Genomic DNA, 15,041 nt, shown 5'->3' on the forward strand with positions numbered 1-15,041 from the left:
TGTGGTATACCTGGATTTCAGCAAGGCCTTTGACAAAGTGCCCCATGATATCCTGGTGGAGAAACTGAGGAGTTTTGGGATACACCAAAGCAATGGTTTAGTGACTGAAAGCAGAAGGTAAACATTAGTGGGGAATCATCGGGATGGCAGCCAGTGACAAGCAGGGTCCCCCAGGGCTCTGTCCTGGAGCCGACCGTGTTTAATCTTTTCATTAATGACATGGAAGGGGTGAACAGTCTGCTGATCAAATTCGCAGACGACACTAAAACTGGGGCAGTGGACACAACTGAGGAGCAGGTACTCCAGGATAGGATCTGGACAGACTATGGAAGTGGCCAGAAGACAACAGGATGGCGTTCAATGTGGATAAGTGCAAGGTCTTGCACTTGGGGCATAGGAATGGGTCATAAGTACAGGTTAGGTGACAAGTGGCTGGAGAGCAGCCCTTGTGAAAGGGACCTCGGAGTGCTGGTTGACTGCAGGCTAAACATGAGTCTGCAGTGTGATGCGGTGGTCAAGAGGGCGAACGCCACCCTTGGTTGCATAGCCAGAAGTGTGGCTTCTAGATCAAGAGAGGTATTACTACCACTCTACACGACTCTGTTGTGCCCGCAACTGGAGTATTGTGCTCAGTTTTGGGCCCCTCATTACAGAAAGGATATAGCCAGGTTGGAGTCAGTGCAGCGTAGGGCCACAAGGTTGGTGGCTGGTTTACAGGGGATGCCGTATGAGGCGAGACTGAGGGAACTGGGTCTCTTCAGCCTGGAGAAGAGGAGACTCTGAGGGGATCTGTTGGCGACATACAGGTATGTGAGGGGATGCCACATGGAGGTGGGTAGAGACCTGTTCTCCCCTGCAGAGGAAGGCAGGACGCGCTCCAACGAAGCAAAGGTCAGGGAGCCAAGGTTCCATTTAGATGCCAGGAAGCACTTCCTGACAGTCAGGACCCTGAGGGTGTGGAATAGGCTTCCACGAGAGGTCATTGAGGCCCCATCGATGCGGGTGTTCAAGGATAGGCTGGATGAGCACATGGTGGGCATGTTGTGAGCAGAGCCGGCTGGAGCCGGGAGTCAGACTAGATGGCCCGGGAGGCCCCTTCTGACTCACTCTGTTTCTATGTTTCTAACTTCATTGCAAAATTTAGAGAACCACCATTTCAGAACTGAGTTTTGTTTTACACAGTGGTTCAAAATTAGAGACATACACATTAAAATGCAAATAGTCTCCCATCTCTTAACATGCATCCTGGATCTTACCCATCTGATATTCTAAGATGGCTATGTACCCATTCACAAACTCTGTCAAGGTGGTGACAGAACTAGTGGATCGCGCTTGCTTTACATCTTGCCTTTCACAGGCTGGCTAGGATGGTGAGTGCATATGAATGTATCTCTGATCATGCACGGTCCTCTCCAGATGATAAGCTACTCAATTATAAATGATTTTGCTGTAGGACTCTTCATGCAAAATGCAGAAACCTACACTGAGACTGAATTGATAGGTTTGGGACCACAGAAAGCAGGAAAAAAAGATTGCCCAACTATATTGACTCTGATTGTTGAGCACATATATAGGCCAAGAAAATTAAGAGTTCTTCCACACATATTGGGCACTTCCGTACATACCGTTTTAAAAGGCAAACAGTGAAGTGAAGTGAAGTGACTTGCAGTGATTTGCAGTGTAACCCTATGTGTGCTTAGTCAGGTGCTCCGTTGCCTATTCCTTAAGAAGTATATTTAGGATTGCAGCTATAGCAGCCACAGTCATAACAAAGGTACAATTCTGAAACCATGTTTAAATGTCACACAGCAAATCAAGGCATCTGCCCTGCAAGGCACCCTGTCTGGAAGACAAAATATGTCAAGGTCAATAAATATGAGGTCTTATTAGATGCTTAATGGTGCCCTAAATCCTATGATTTCAATGGGATTGCAGCACACTTATCTTTTGGGGAAGCTACATTTCTAGAGCAACTTCAGCGAGAATGCCATTAAATCATGGGTCTTAATGCAGCTTTATAGTATGAACCAGCCTGTTGGCTTTTTATCCTCTGCTTGCTAACCTGCTTCTATGGTGTAGATCAGCTCTGCATTTTCTCCTTTGTCTTTATCCAGGGCAGTGACCTGCAAAACTGCAGATCCAATGGCAGCCGATTCAAAGACGGAGGCTTCGTACAACGGACTGGTGAAGTAGGGGCTGTGATCGTTAGAGTCCTCTACATTTACAATGACCCTGGCCAAGTTCCGTCGATAGGGGAACTCCTGGTCACGAACCTGGAGGGAAGGAAACATCATTACTAAAATATGAAGGGGTTGAAAAAATATTAGCCTAATGTGAGTGTTGCACAGCATTTGCAAATTCCCGCATAGACAAAATATCAACAAAAAATCAAAGTAAACCAAAGAGATTATAGAAAAGGTATTCTCCCCTTCTGAATTTTGCCTTTGATTTGGCTTTTCTGCTTTACCTGCATTTTATTGATCGATTGATGGTTTCTAAACTTGGTCGTTGAGGCCCCATCGGTGAGGGTGTTCAAAGATAGGCTGGACATGCACATGGTGGGCATGTCGTGAGTGGAGCTGGCTGGTGCCGGAGGTCAGACTAGATGGCTTGGGAGGCCCCTTCTGACTCTCTATGTTTCTAAACTGATCTTTATAAGGATCATGTTTTTTGGAGGTGGGAGGATATGTTAGGAAGCAGTCATTCATCTGCTTTCGATTTTAGGATATTGTTCAAACACTGCACAGGTGCTGTTTGCTCTACTTCCTAGTTCACACTTGTCTTTTCTTGTTGATGTGCTCCATCAACTAATTATATCACAGAGCAAAGACGGGACCTTGATGTGATTATGCATCACATCCAGACAGTGGAGGCTGGTGCCACCAAGGTCACTGGGGAGGGTTTATCCACTGTAAACTTTAGACTGAACTTTAAATGAGCTGTCCTGCATGTTGAATCTATTTTGGAGAAATGCTTCAGCCATTGGTTAGTTTCTTCAAAATTCAGACTTATGTCCAGAGTGGATAAATCAGTGCAGAGAGTTTGGAGCCACCGGTCTTGTGAGTTCACTGGAGCTTTAATCTCCCCCCCCCCCCGCATTAAAAGCTCTGTCCAAAGCCCCACACCATAAATTTATAGTGCTGAATTAAGATCCACTGAATTTCAGCCTCTGCCTGGCAATCCAGAGAAGAACTGCAGTGGAAAAGAGAGGGTAGAATCCTTCTTCCCTCCCATGTCCCAATCTGGATGATCATCCTTCCCTGCATTAAAGTTAAAAAAGAGCAAAAATACATGCTTTAATTCATCCAGTTGCATTTTTTCATCCATTTTTTCAGGACTCTCAGTACTCTAGAGGAAATTCAAGGTGAGCTGGAATATTCTTACACACACACAATAATCATTTCTGCTTCATAACATTCCACATCCACTTCACAGCAGAACAATTTCTGCTCTGTAATTTAGGCACACAAACCAGTATCTCCTACTCTAAGAGAATCCTACAGAAGTATGTGATAAATCAGAGCCCATGCTTTCAAGAGCTAAGCGTGGCAAGAAAAGCAATAATCGCTCTGTTAAAGGCTGCTGAAAGAACTTTAAAACTCCTCCAGAGAAACTCTTTAAGAAAGTCACCTCTGATAAAGGCACAGGCATCTGGAGATTATAATGTCTCTTCCGTGTCCGCCCTCAAGATGCTAAAACCATTTTGTAAGATAAGTCTTTCACAATAAGCTTTACAAAGTCTCAGTGATGGATGGATGGATGGATGGATGGATGGATGGATGCAGTGCAGGGAAGAAAATTAATTACTGCTTCCTAACAAAATTTTAAAGCAACTTTAAAAATTTCAAGCATACACTGCTTAAAAGGCAGCGATTCTATCCAAGCAGAGCTAATATTCTGTTCTTACCATGACATTGAGGATGTGCTTATCTTGTGCTTCGTGGTCCAAGCGCTCCGCAGTGTACAGCACTCCTGTGTTGGGGTCCAGTCTGAATTTCCTCATGCTAATAGAATCGATGCTGCTGTGAATGATGTAGCTGAGCTTGTGCTTCTCATCTCGGTCCATGGCTTCCACCTGAAGGATTTCCGTGTCAGGGAGGATGTCCTCAGAAATGGTGACATCGTAACTTGGGTGGGAAAATTCTGGACCATTATCATTGTTGTCCAGCACTCTGATTAGAACCTACAGTTTAGGGCAGAGTAGGAAAAAAAGGACGGGGAAGAAATTTATCACCAAGTCCCATCAAAGGTTGAGTAAGAAAAAGACCTATGTATCCAGTTTTAGTTCTGCTTTGAGTGAGCTCATTGAAATGAATGGACTTGCGCAAGTCATGTTAGTCAAAAGCAGGACGAATGCTGGACACAAGCTTTGGAGCTCATGGCTCGCTTTCTCCTCATAAAAACCCTGTGAAAAACTTTAGACTTAGGGCTGTCCAGGTTTGTTCACTGAATTTCACAGCCCAGCGAGGATCCGACTCCAAGTCTCCCCTCTGCTACAGCTTCGACGTGTTTTTTGAAAATGGTTCTGCACAGCTGCTACTAAAGGGACTGAGTATGTTTAGTCTGGAGAAGACTGAGCATGATGTGGTGGTGAGCACGGCAGAGTGGGGAGAGGGAAGATCCAGGTTCTAGAGCTCATGCTCAGCCATGAAGCTCACCGACTGACCTCGGGTCAGTCACTCGCTCTCAGCCTGCCCTAACTCACAGCGTTGCTGATGAGGATATAACAGAGTTACATAAACTGTCTTGGGTTCCTCTCAAGAGGAAAACAGGCAGGATAGAAATGCAATGTAACAAGAAGTGGGGATGGAGGCACAGGAACAAAGAAACAGAGTCAGAAAGGGTCTCCCGGGCCATCTAGACTGACCCCCAGCTCCAGCCGGCTCCGCTCACAATATGCCCGCCATGTGCATGTCCAGCCTATCTTTGCACACCCTCACCGATGGGGCCTCAACCTCCTCCTGTGGAAGCCCATTCCACACCCTCAGGCTCCTAACTGTCAGGAAGTGCTTCCTGGCATCTAAACTGAACCTTGACTCCCTGAGCTTGGAGCGTGCCCTGTCCTCTTCTGCAGGGGAGACAAAAGAGTACACTTCATATACTCTAGGGCTGCCACACAGAAGAGGAGAGAGACTTGTTCTCTACTGCCCTAGAAGTCAAAACAAGATCTAAGGGATGCAAGTTACAGGACAACATTTTGGTTGAATATTAGTCAAAATGCCTTGATGCCAATAGCAGCTTAACAATGGAAGTGATTGTTCCTCCAGATGCTGGCAAAACTGCAGCCCTCATGATCTCCATCACCACTGGGATGATGGGAGTTGCAGGCCAACCATTTCTGGTCCTACTGGAGATCCATCTGCTGGGAAAGGTCTAACTCTGGATTTCCCACATGGAACAAGGGGTAGAACAAGGTCTTCTTCCAGCTCCATGATTCTATGACCATTTGTAGTAGGGATGGGAGAATCAGCAAAGCTCAAGCTTTCTGGGAGTCTCCGAATCCACCTTGAAACATCATCTGCATTATTCCCATCCTCATTTGCCATCTTTTTGACAAGGAATACTCTGCATTTTGGCATGTATTTTTACATGTGCATACCCGGAACAAAGCATGAAAATAATTATTTCCCCAAAAAAGTTGTAAAATATGTAAACAGCCCAGACAGCTTCAGCTATTGGGTGCTGCAGAATGAAACAACAACAATGATAATGTGCATTGTTAAAATGCAATTCTCTTTTGGACACTTGCTTGGAAAAAAGTGGGCTTCTTCTGAAAGAAGCAGCTGTGTTTGTATTCATGCTCAGAGGTGGAAGCTGGACAAACTCAAGCAAAATCTGAAGAAAAATGAAATGCTCATGCATCCTTCTTGGCGGAGGAGCCCTGGCAGACTAGAGGAAACACAAAGGCTTGCTAGTCCCTGCTTGCATGGAGCAACCTCACCCTCAATTTCTGTTCATCTGAACCAGAAACCAGGTGGTCCTACATGAAATGTGGGGTGGACTCCTACTTAAAGGACATTGCTTGACTGGGATGACAGAGTACCCAGGCACAGTGACACCTTGCCCAGTACAGGGGTGGCAATGATGGGAGGGGAGGGTTTCTGTTCAGCTCTTACAAGAAGGTGCTTTGCAACATGTTTGTGGCATGTGTGTCCCCTCTACGTATCAGGGCATGAAGGAGGGTGGTAGAGAAGATGATGCCTCCAGCACAGCAGAAGAGCAGTAAAGGTTGAAGTGCAGGCAGGTATTTCTCTGGATAGTCTTATAATGATGCCCTTGAGGAGAGTCCAAGAATTCAGGTAACTGTGTGGATCCAAAGAAAGCACCCCCTGCCCCAAGTTTTAGCTGTTCGTCTGCAACAGGAAGAGATCACTTGTAAAGCTAGTAAATCTTATTTGCTCATTCAAGAGCAAGTCACATGGAAAGACCATACATTACAACGGAGATTGCTCATAACAATGCATTTTTACTGGAAACATGCATTTTTCTAACCTACGGTGAGGACTGCAGTTAAGTTCAAAGGGACCAGATCAGGGTGGCAGAAGACAAGCAGCATCCCTGCTTATCCAAAAGTCCCAGTGCTTTCTTGCTTTGAACCCTGGTTCTGCTACCCCTTTGCTCCAGTACATGCTGGAGAATCACAAAATAGTTGGTGCAAAATAGTCTGATGTTGCAACAGCCAAATCACTTCCTCACCTGTGTTTACTTTGAACACAAATGGCTGCCTAGCACTTCATTCCCATCCCGTTCTGCTCCATGGGTAAGCCAAGCCAAAATGGCAGACTGCCCTTCTGCCATTACTGGCGGCTGCCATTTTAAGAGCTTCTGGCAGCCATCAGCAGCTGCTTCTCCCCAGGTAGCTCAGTCACCTCTGCTTGAGCGCTAGTCCTGACAAATCTGGAAGGCGGACAAAGCTAATGCCCTCTCCATACTTGTAACGTGTACTAAAAGGGTAGGTGGAGAGGAAGTGTAGCTGAAAGTGTTTATTGGACTTTTGTTCAGGACCAGTCACTTACACCCACACTTTGTGTTTTAATAGGGGAAAAGATTTACCTATGTGCTATTATAACTGTATTTTATGGAAAGAGGTTGCCCTCAGAGAGACGTGAAACATTAGCTTTCCACCACAGTAGTGAGATGCTTGTAGAATACTTTACCAGAAAATACATAAACAATTCAAAACATGGGGAAAATGCCAGTAATGACCCATCCTGGGAACTGTCCAGAAAGCAGTTGTAATAAAATTCTTTCTAAGTTAAGGCTATTATATGTTACTTAGAAGGCTGGGTAGCCTTGGGGAGGGGTCTTTTTGTGAGGCCTGAGGGACTGGGGAATGCAAAGGGGGGAAGAAACGGTACCCAGATTTGTTGGAGTTGGAGGTAAAGGTAGCACTAAGGGATTCATATCCTGTAAAATCCATAGTGCTAATGATGACAAATATCCCCTGCTTATTATGGCTTGAGTTTAGTTAATGCACAGTGGGGTATTCTACGGGCCTTACTAAGGAAAATACTGAACTGTAAATTCACTCAAATTGAATACATGGTTAGGGATTTAGCTTGCTATGCCATAATAATAATAAAAAAAACCCTCTTTTTTCAAAAGGGGAGGAGGAACAAAATCAAAGTGCTCTTTCTGTTTTATGTTGGATCTAAAGTAATGTTGCTTTATTATTGTACCATAAATGTTATTAGCCAGAGTCGCACTGAGAAAATATACATGTTGGGTGCGATCCTATACCCACTTGCAATGGCGTACGCTCCACTGAACTTAATGGGACTTATTCTGAGTAGAAATAAACAGGATTGCCATAAATGTTTTTGCGGATGTCATGTTCTGAGATATAAATACATCATATTGTTGAGAATGACACCCTAAAGCATTGCCCTGCCCTGGTTCCATTTACTGCCTTGCCCCATTTACTCAATGTAAACACACCCACCCAAGGCAAAGGCTGGTAGGCACAGTAGCTTTGGACTTCCCTACTTTCCATGTCTCACCATTCACTGCAAGGATGCACACAGCTCTTCATGTTGAAAGTGTTGCGTGTACAGGGCAGGCCCTCCATTGAAGTAAATGGGCAAGTCTACTCACATGAATCTTAAAACCAAGACAGAACTTTCCCCAAAAGCAAAAAGGGAGGCTGTCACACTTTGGCCACATCCTGGGAAGGAAAGACTCCCTGCAGAAGACAATCATGTTAGGGAAGTCAAAGGGAGACGAGTAAGGGGAAGACTGGAAGGAGCATTTCCTTCCCTATATGCCCTCATGCCCCTTAAGATCGGCAGGAGAGGCCTTGCTCCGGGAACCCTCGCTGAAGGAGGTAAGGAAGGTATCTATCCAGAAGAGGGCCTTCTCTGCGGTGGCACCAATTGTGGAATGTGGTCCCCAGAGAGGTTCGCCTGCCGCCGCCTCTATACTCCTTCCAGCGCCAGGTAAAGACATTTTATTTAGCCACCATTTTAAGATTGAGATTTTGAATGTTTTAGGATTTAGATTACAGTTGCCTTTTCTTTTCATTAGTTTTGTGGATGTGATTGTTTTATTCATGCTTTGCCTATAATTTATTCCTTAATTATTGTATTGCTGGATTACTTTTTTAAATTTTGTAAGCCATCCTGAGACATTTTATCGTGAAGGATGGGATGGAAATGTTTTAAATAAAATAAAATCAATAAATAAACAAACTATAAGATGGATTGCCTCCATAGAGGGAGCTGTAGCCTTGAATTTAGAAGAGCTGAGCAAGGCTGTCATGGGTAGGATATTCTGGAGGGCTTTCATTCATGAGCTAGAAATGACTTGACAACACGTAACAACAACAACAACAACAGAAACTCTGTGTGCCATGGAAGGCCACTCTGATTTAGTGCTATGTAAAGTGCATATAGTCAAGGCTATGGTTTCCCTAGATGCAATTTATGGCTGTGAAAGCTGGACCATAAGGAAGGCTGAGTGCCAAAGAACTGAGGCCTTTGGATTGTGGTGCTGGAGGAGACTCCTGCGAGTCCCTTGGACCGCAAGGCGATCAAACCGGTCAGTCCTAGAGGAGATCAACCCTGACTGCTCTTTAGAAGGCCAGGTACTGAAGATGAAACTCAAATACTTTGGCCACCTAATGAGAAAGAAGGACTCCTTGGAGAAGACCCTAATGCTGGGAACAATAGATGGCAGAGAATGAGGTGGCTAGACGGAGTCACTGAAGCAGTTGGTGAGAGCTTAAGTGGATTCCAGGGGATGGTGGAGGACAGGAAGGCCTGGAGGAATGTTGTCTGTGGGGTTGTGATGGGTCAGATACAATTTTGCAACTAACAACAACACTGTATGCACTTTCCATTTATTCCATTTTTGTAGCCAGCTACAATTGACAAAGCTGTACTGCTTGCAGGGATTCCATCAGCTAGAATGTTTTGTGTAATTCTAATGGTAGCAATAGGAATAATCATAGTAATAAATAAATAAATAAATAAATAAATAAATATAACATAATAAAATAAAATAAAACTTGTATACCCTGAAGCAAAAGTGGGAGGGGTACACAAACCACAAACATTAATCCTTCCTTCAAATTGCCTTCAGCTTGCTGGGAGATAAAAAAGAATCTATTGTCTGTCTAAAGGCCACATTAGGTAGCAATTCTTTGTTGTCAGCTGCCAAAAGAAATAAATCTCTGTTGCTGCTAGGGAGCAATGTGTCATTTGAAGTGTAGTTTTGGATGAGTCGCACAGAAACGGGGCTCCATCACAGCAAATGTCTCGCAGAATGTTTTTGGAGAACAGAGTACGCTTCACTCGATCAGATACAGCACCCTCATCTATTCTTCTCTCCTCAGACTATGATTGCTGGTTTTATTTATTCTGTGCTGCTGTTGTTGTTATGTACCATCAAGTTGTCTTTGACTTATGGTGACCCTGTGAACGAATGCCCGAAGAAATGATGTTCTATCTTACGTTTCTAGCCACTCTTCATTCATAATGGAACTCAAGGAGGCTTAAACAGGCTTCTTTAGTGGTCTCCCATACAGGTACTGCCAAGATCCAGAGTTGCTTAGCTTCAGCCAAATTACTGCTGCCTCACTGTCCATCAGACTACGCATTTATGTTACGGCAAAGAACAATTCCACAGTAGTCCATTCCTCGAATGAATTAAATGTTGCTGCTGCTCCCAGCTGTGTTGCTCTATGCGACACAATCAGGATAAAATTATGTGGGTCTTACTTTTGCCCCCTCCCCAGGTTTGCTTGGGCCTTCAGGTGAGATAGAAGATGGCAACTAGTCTCCAGAGATGAAGTAAGATTCAGTTCAGTTGGTTTCTGTACAGCAAAAGGTGAGATGCACTAGTTTGTCCTTCACTTCATGGAGCAAAACGTTGGACTGGCCCAGCTAGTATTTCTTACTTAGAAGTTATAGTCTATGATCTAAAGGTGCCTTTTATTGACTCACTCATTTGCTTTCTAGCATGCTGAAAGATTTGCATGCATATGCACCAGGATCTATCAATCTCAAAAATCTGAACAGTTGTTCCTCATGCTAGGACAGAAACCATTTCTGAAGTTCCTACAGGATTATGGGCACTTCTACGAAGAAAGGATTTATCGGGCAATCTTGCATATAGAATTTAACATGCAAACATTCCTACCAAATCCTTAGTGTCTACTGCAGTTTCATTGGCATCATCTACAGTTTCAGCCTATGCTTTCTTTTGCAATAAACGTTTGAGATATTTATGGAACTCATTCACAGATCTATAGGCCTTAATTGTTTACAAAGCGGAATAGCACCTATTTTTGCAGCTGTGAGGTTCCCCATCAGACCCAAGGTCTTCCTTTGGATTCCACTGGGGTGGTGCGGGGCCTCCGTGCCACAGCGCCTGAAGGAATTCCCATGGTTACCAACAACCTGAGATTGGAGATAGCAACAGGCATGTGGCTGGTGGAGGACTTGGCTAGCGGTGGAGAGAGCGGACGCTCTTCCAACGCCACTCATGAAAATGATGCACGCTGTGCGAAGCCAGGGCATGGTCAACACTGGGAAGGGCGGGTGCTCATCCCCACGCCCGCCAAGTCCCTTTCATGCTGTGAGAGACATGGAGCTACAGGCTGCAAGACTGATAAAAGCGTTTCTTCAGTTCAGGGGACTGGAAAGTGGGAGAGGGGAGAACCAGATGGGGGAGATTAATTTTAAGTCCACACAGAAAAACAAAGCCAGCATGTGTTTGCTTCAGAATGTCTGTTGCCCAAATTTTGCGATAATATGTGGTCTAAGCTGCCATCGAATAGCATTACTTCATCATGCAAACAGCAATACAAAAATAGTTACACATGGAAAGGTCACTCAGAAATGTTTGTATGCATGCACTGGGGATATATACACAAACACATGCTCTGAGCCACTGTGCAAGGGCTCTCGTAAGTGTACTGCAGGCGGGGACCTTCAGACTTTGGAAATCTGTCTACTCCCCACAACCAACAGTGAAGGAGAGGAAACAGGTGTGATGGTCAAAACTGATCAGACAACAGTTTGGCCATGGCAATACAGTCACTGTTGGCTCCCTGACCTGTAATTCATCTTACTGTGTTACCTTCCTTTTGTAGAAAAAGAAAACTATCCAAAGAGATACAAAGCCTCTTCAAAGAATGAAACTGAATAAACAATAGCTGTAAATTAACATGGATTTATTTATTTAGAATATTTTTATCCCATCCTATACAAACCAATTGTCTCAGGACGGTTTACAATATAATATAAACAATAAATGCAAACAATCAACAACTATAATAACAAGATAAAATGAGACTGAGGGTATTAATATTAATAAAACTTGATTAAAATTATTTAAGCTTTGAAATGCTGGATAAACAACAAGGTTTCTACCTGGCGCCAAAAGCATATGAAGTCGGCACCAGGTGAACCTCTCTGGAGGTTTAGCCATAAATTAACATGGATCAGGGCGAAATCCTTATGCATGCCTTAGACAGAAACACGTCCTGCAACTTCTCAGAATTGTAGGACTTTTTTCTGAACATGCATGTTCACTTTTTATTTATTTTAATTTTTTATATGCCATCCCATTACTAAAAGTCTCTGGACGGCTTACAAAGAACTTAGTGGTACGAATTGCACCATTGTTCAGGAAAGCTGTGGAAAAATCTGAAATTAGGTTTGAACTAGTGATTTAAATCAACCTTTTCTTTGCTGATTTCAATTGACTTGATTTAACGCAATCCATCCTGGAAAATATTCTGAAAATGCTGAGCTTCTCCCACTTCTAAATCAAGCACCTTTGTGAGTAATGCTGCAGAGATATCAATTAAACTGTGAGTCTTTTTCTAGCATGCATTGAATGAATTATAAATCAAGTGTCCGTTTCTACTCCTACCATAAAGCTGCTTTCTCACAAAAAGGTGACAAACTTTTGCCCAGCCTGGGCAGGTGGGGATCTGAACAATTTCCCTGCACATGGGAAACTTAGATGAGTTTTAGGGTTTTCCCCTGAAATGCTAGTTTTCTATGTGCAAGGAACACCACTTGGTCTATGGAATATCAATTCTTCCATGTATACTCTGGTTCATCACATTTTGGGTTTATCATCTCATCAGCTGTTTGTGAGAACTAGAACCAAGTAGCCTTATTTATAGTCAGGAGACGTCGTCTTCATATAAAAGATTTCCGTCTCCTCGTTCACTTCCTATTTCCCACAGTTGAAGCAATTACAAATAAAGGCTCTTTGAGGCCCCTGAGCTTATAAATTAGGCAAAATAACACTCAGAGCATTAGCAAAGATGTTGCACTTGGAAGGAGGCAAAAAATCTGCCATTGAAAAAACCTGACGGCATACTATTAAATCAAAGTGGATAAAAATCCAGGGCAGGCAACAGTCATCCAAGACTGTTTCCAGTGTTGACCATCAAGTCACCTTTGGTTTAAGCCCAAATACATTTGAATGCAAAATCTGCATGTGCCAAGAACCATTGCATTGACCTTTGCAGCTAAAAAGGAACCTCTTGGTTAATTGCTGGTTCAGGGCACAGTGTGAGAAGTCATTGAATTATGTAGGGCATTTTGCATGGGCGTGAAAAGGGCTGGTGAGGGAGAAAAGGACCCATGCATTCAGTAATGTTTGCAACACTGTCTTCACCAGAGATGCTGGCAAAACCTCCTGGGTTTGGGTCTGATTTGTGGCCCCACATTTAAATATACACATGAATAGCTGGCTACATGCCATCATTCCACCTTAATAAACCCAGATTAGACACGATTAACTCTCTTGAGTCGTGAGTCTTACATGTATCCCAGTTTCCTCCTGCGTCTCCTTTCTGAAGGTCAAACTACAAATTCTGTTATTTGGGTGTAAGAACAGGTGGCCCCCATTCAAATAGGGAGGAAGGTAAATTGGGAGGTGGATCAGAAACTTTCAAGTTTGGTTAACTGCAGTTTCTATGTCAGCTGAACTGGCAAATTGTCCGACAACTCTCAGCAGTTCAGATATGAACTATGGTTAATTTAAAACAAGGAGAAGAACTGACTTTTATGGAACACACCTAGGTGAAGTTTATTCTTTCCAGTACTTCAAAGAAAGATAAGTGACCCTGACAAAGGAAAGTAGCATTTCCCAGGTCATAGATAAACACCTCAGATTTCCTATTTCCCTCCTACTGGTTGTTTTTTCCCCTATATGTTCTTTCCCCTCTTGTTTCATTATAGCTTAAAACAACTCAATTTGAACCCACAGTTTCTGAAGCTGGCTTTTGCAAATTAACCATAGCTTATGCTCAGCACAGTTCTGGGTTCAGGATATGGAACTCTCTGGTTAACCCAGAGCAGAAGCTTCCATTCCAACTTCCTCCTTCCAGCCACATGGGAGGAAAGCAGAGGAAGGAGTATGCACTGTGAGGGCCATTCACGCCTCGAAATACAGTCCAGAGTGACTTCTGAATTCAGTGACTGTGTCTGCAAGCCCCATGTTGCATTCAGGCAAAGGGAGAGATCAAGTTTTCCTCTTTCCAATTTGTCTGGGGCCAAAAAAAAGAAGAAAGAAAAAGTACAAGCAAAAACACCCAGGGGCAATGATAGAAAATGGCATGTACAAATCCAGCATTCTGTAAATTACTGCACGGCCTGAAGCAATGATGAACTGAGCACGGAAAAACACGCCAAGCCTCTCATTGGCGTGGTCCTCCTGGCTCAGTCTTTGTTGAAGTTAATCAATTTGACAGGCACCTTCGAACTCACACTTGGATAATCAATCGAGTAAATCAACATCCTTCTTGCCACAGCCACCATCCTGCTTGAAATCTGAGCGAAGCAGCCTTAAGAAGGAGGCTTGAAAGCATTGGCGGTGGCTAGCTGTCTACCACAAAAGTGTGACGGCGGAAGGCAGCTCATCAGTACAAATAATATAATCTTTCAAAGCACTAGCTTGGGGAGTCCGGTTGGATCCATTTTTGACTCTGCGTCTTTCTTACCTCGACCTACCAGGCTTCTGCTCGAATTTATAGAAAATGGTTTAGTACCTCTGGAAGACTTAATTTTATTTGGTTAGCTGCCATCAAAGCCTACACACAAGTAACATAACCTCTGTGTGAATCTTAAACCACAGTCATTCGACTCCCTTTGCTAAGGAAGTAACGTGCTATGCGGAAAGGAAGTTATAATGGTTTTTGGGAAGAAGTAAAAACACTTGTAATAGATGGGCAGCAGTGTAGTTATTACAGAAAGTAAAACTGTTCAGCAGATCCACATCATTGATTACATTACTGAAGCAAAACATCTCTGGCACTTTTACAGTGCCGTTAACCACCTCCGACGGCACAGTGGACACACTGCCAGGGCAGGAAAAAAATAAAATAAAGGACGAGCAGGTGCTACAGAATAAAATTAAGTAGGATTTCGTTCCATGGAGCTCAGCTGTTTTGTGGTCAACCGAAGCCGCGGTGCAAGTGGGGGTTTTAGGGTTTTTAATAGCAGCACACTGACTGATGGGAAGACTTCTGAACACCACTCACCTCCCCCAGAATTATCAGTTTCTTTGGTGTGGGGGCA

At 43.7% G+C, this 15,041-nt stretch overlaps 1 protein-coding gene across 1 annotated transcript in view; it reads right to left on the reverse strand.

Moving 5' to 3' along the window:
- Positions 1-15,041, reverse strand: part of FAT3 (FAT atypical cadherin 3) — a 399,679-nt gene that overhangs the window by 97,409 nt on the left and 287,229 nt on the right. The window contains exons 8-9 of the mRNA XM_044442719.1: positions 3,908-4,183; positions 2,063-2,273 (exon numbers count right to left, since the gene is read on the reverse strand). Of these exons, the coding sequence (XP_044298654.1) occupies positions 2,063-2,273; positions 3,908-4,183 (487 nt within the window). The remainder of the gene's footprint in view (positions 1-2,062; positions 2,274-3,907; positions 4,184-15,041) is intronic.

Source organism: Varanus komodoensis, unplaced genomic scaffold (genome assembly GCF_004798865.1).
Source record: "Varanus komodoensis strain SLA01 unplaced genomic scaffold, ASM479886v1 scaffold4, whole genome shotgun sequence".
NCBI lineage: Eukaryota > Metazoa > Chordata > Lepidosauria > Squamata > Varanidae > Varanus > Varanus komodoensis.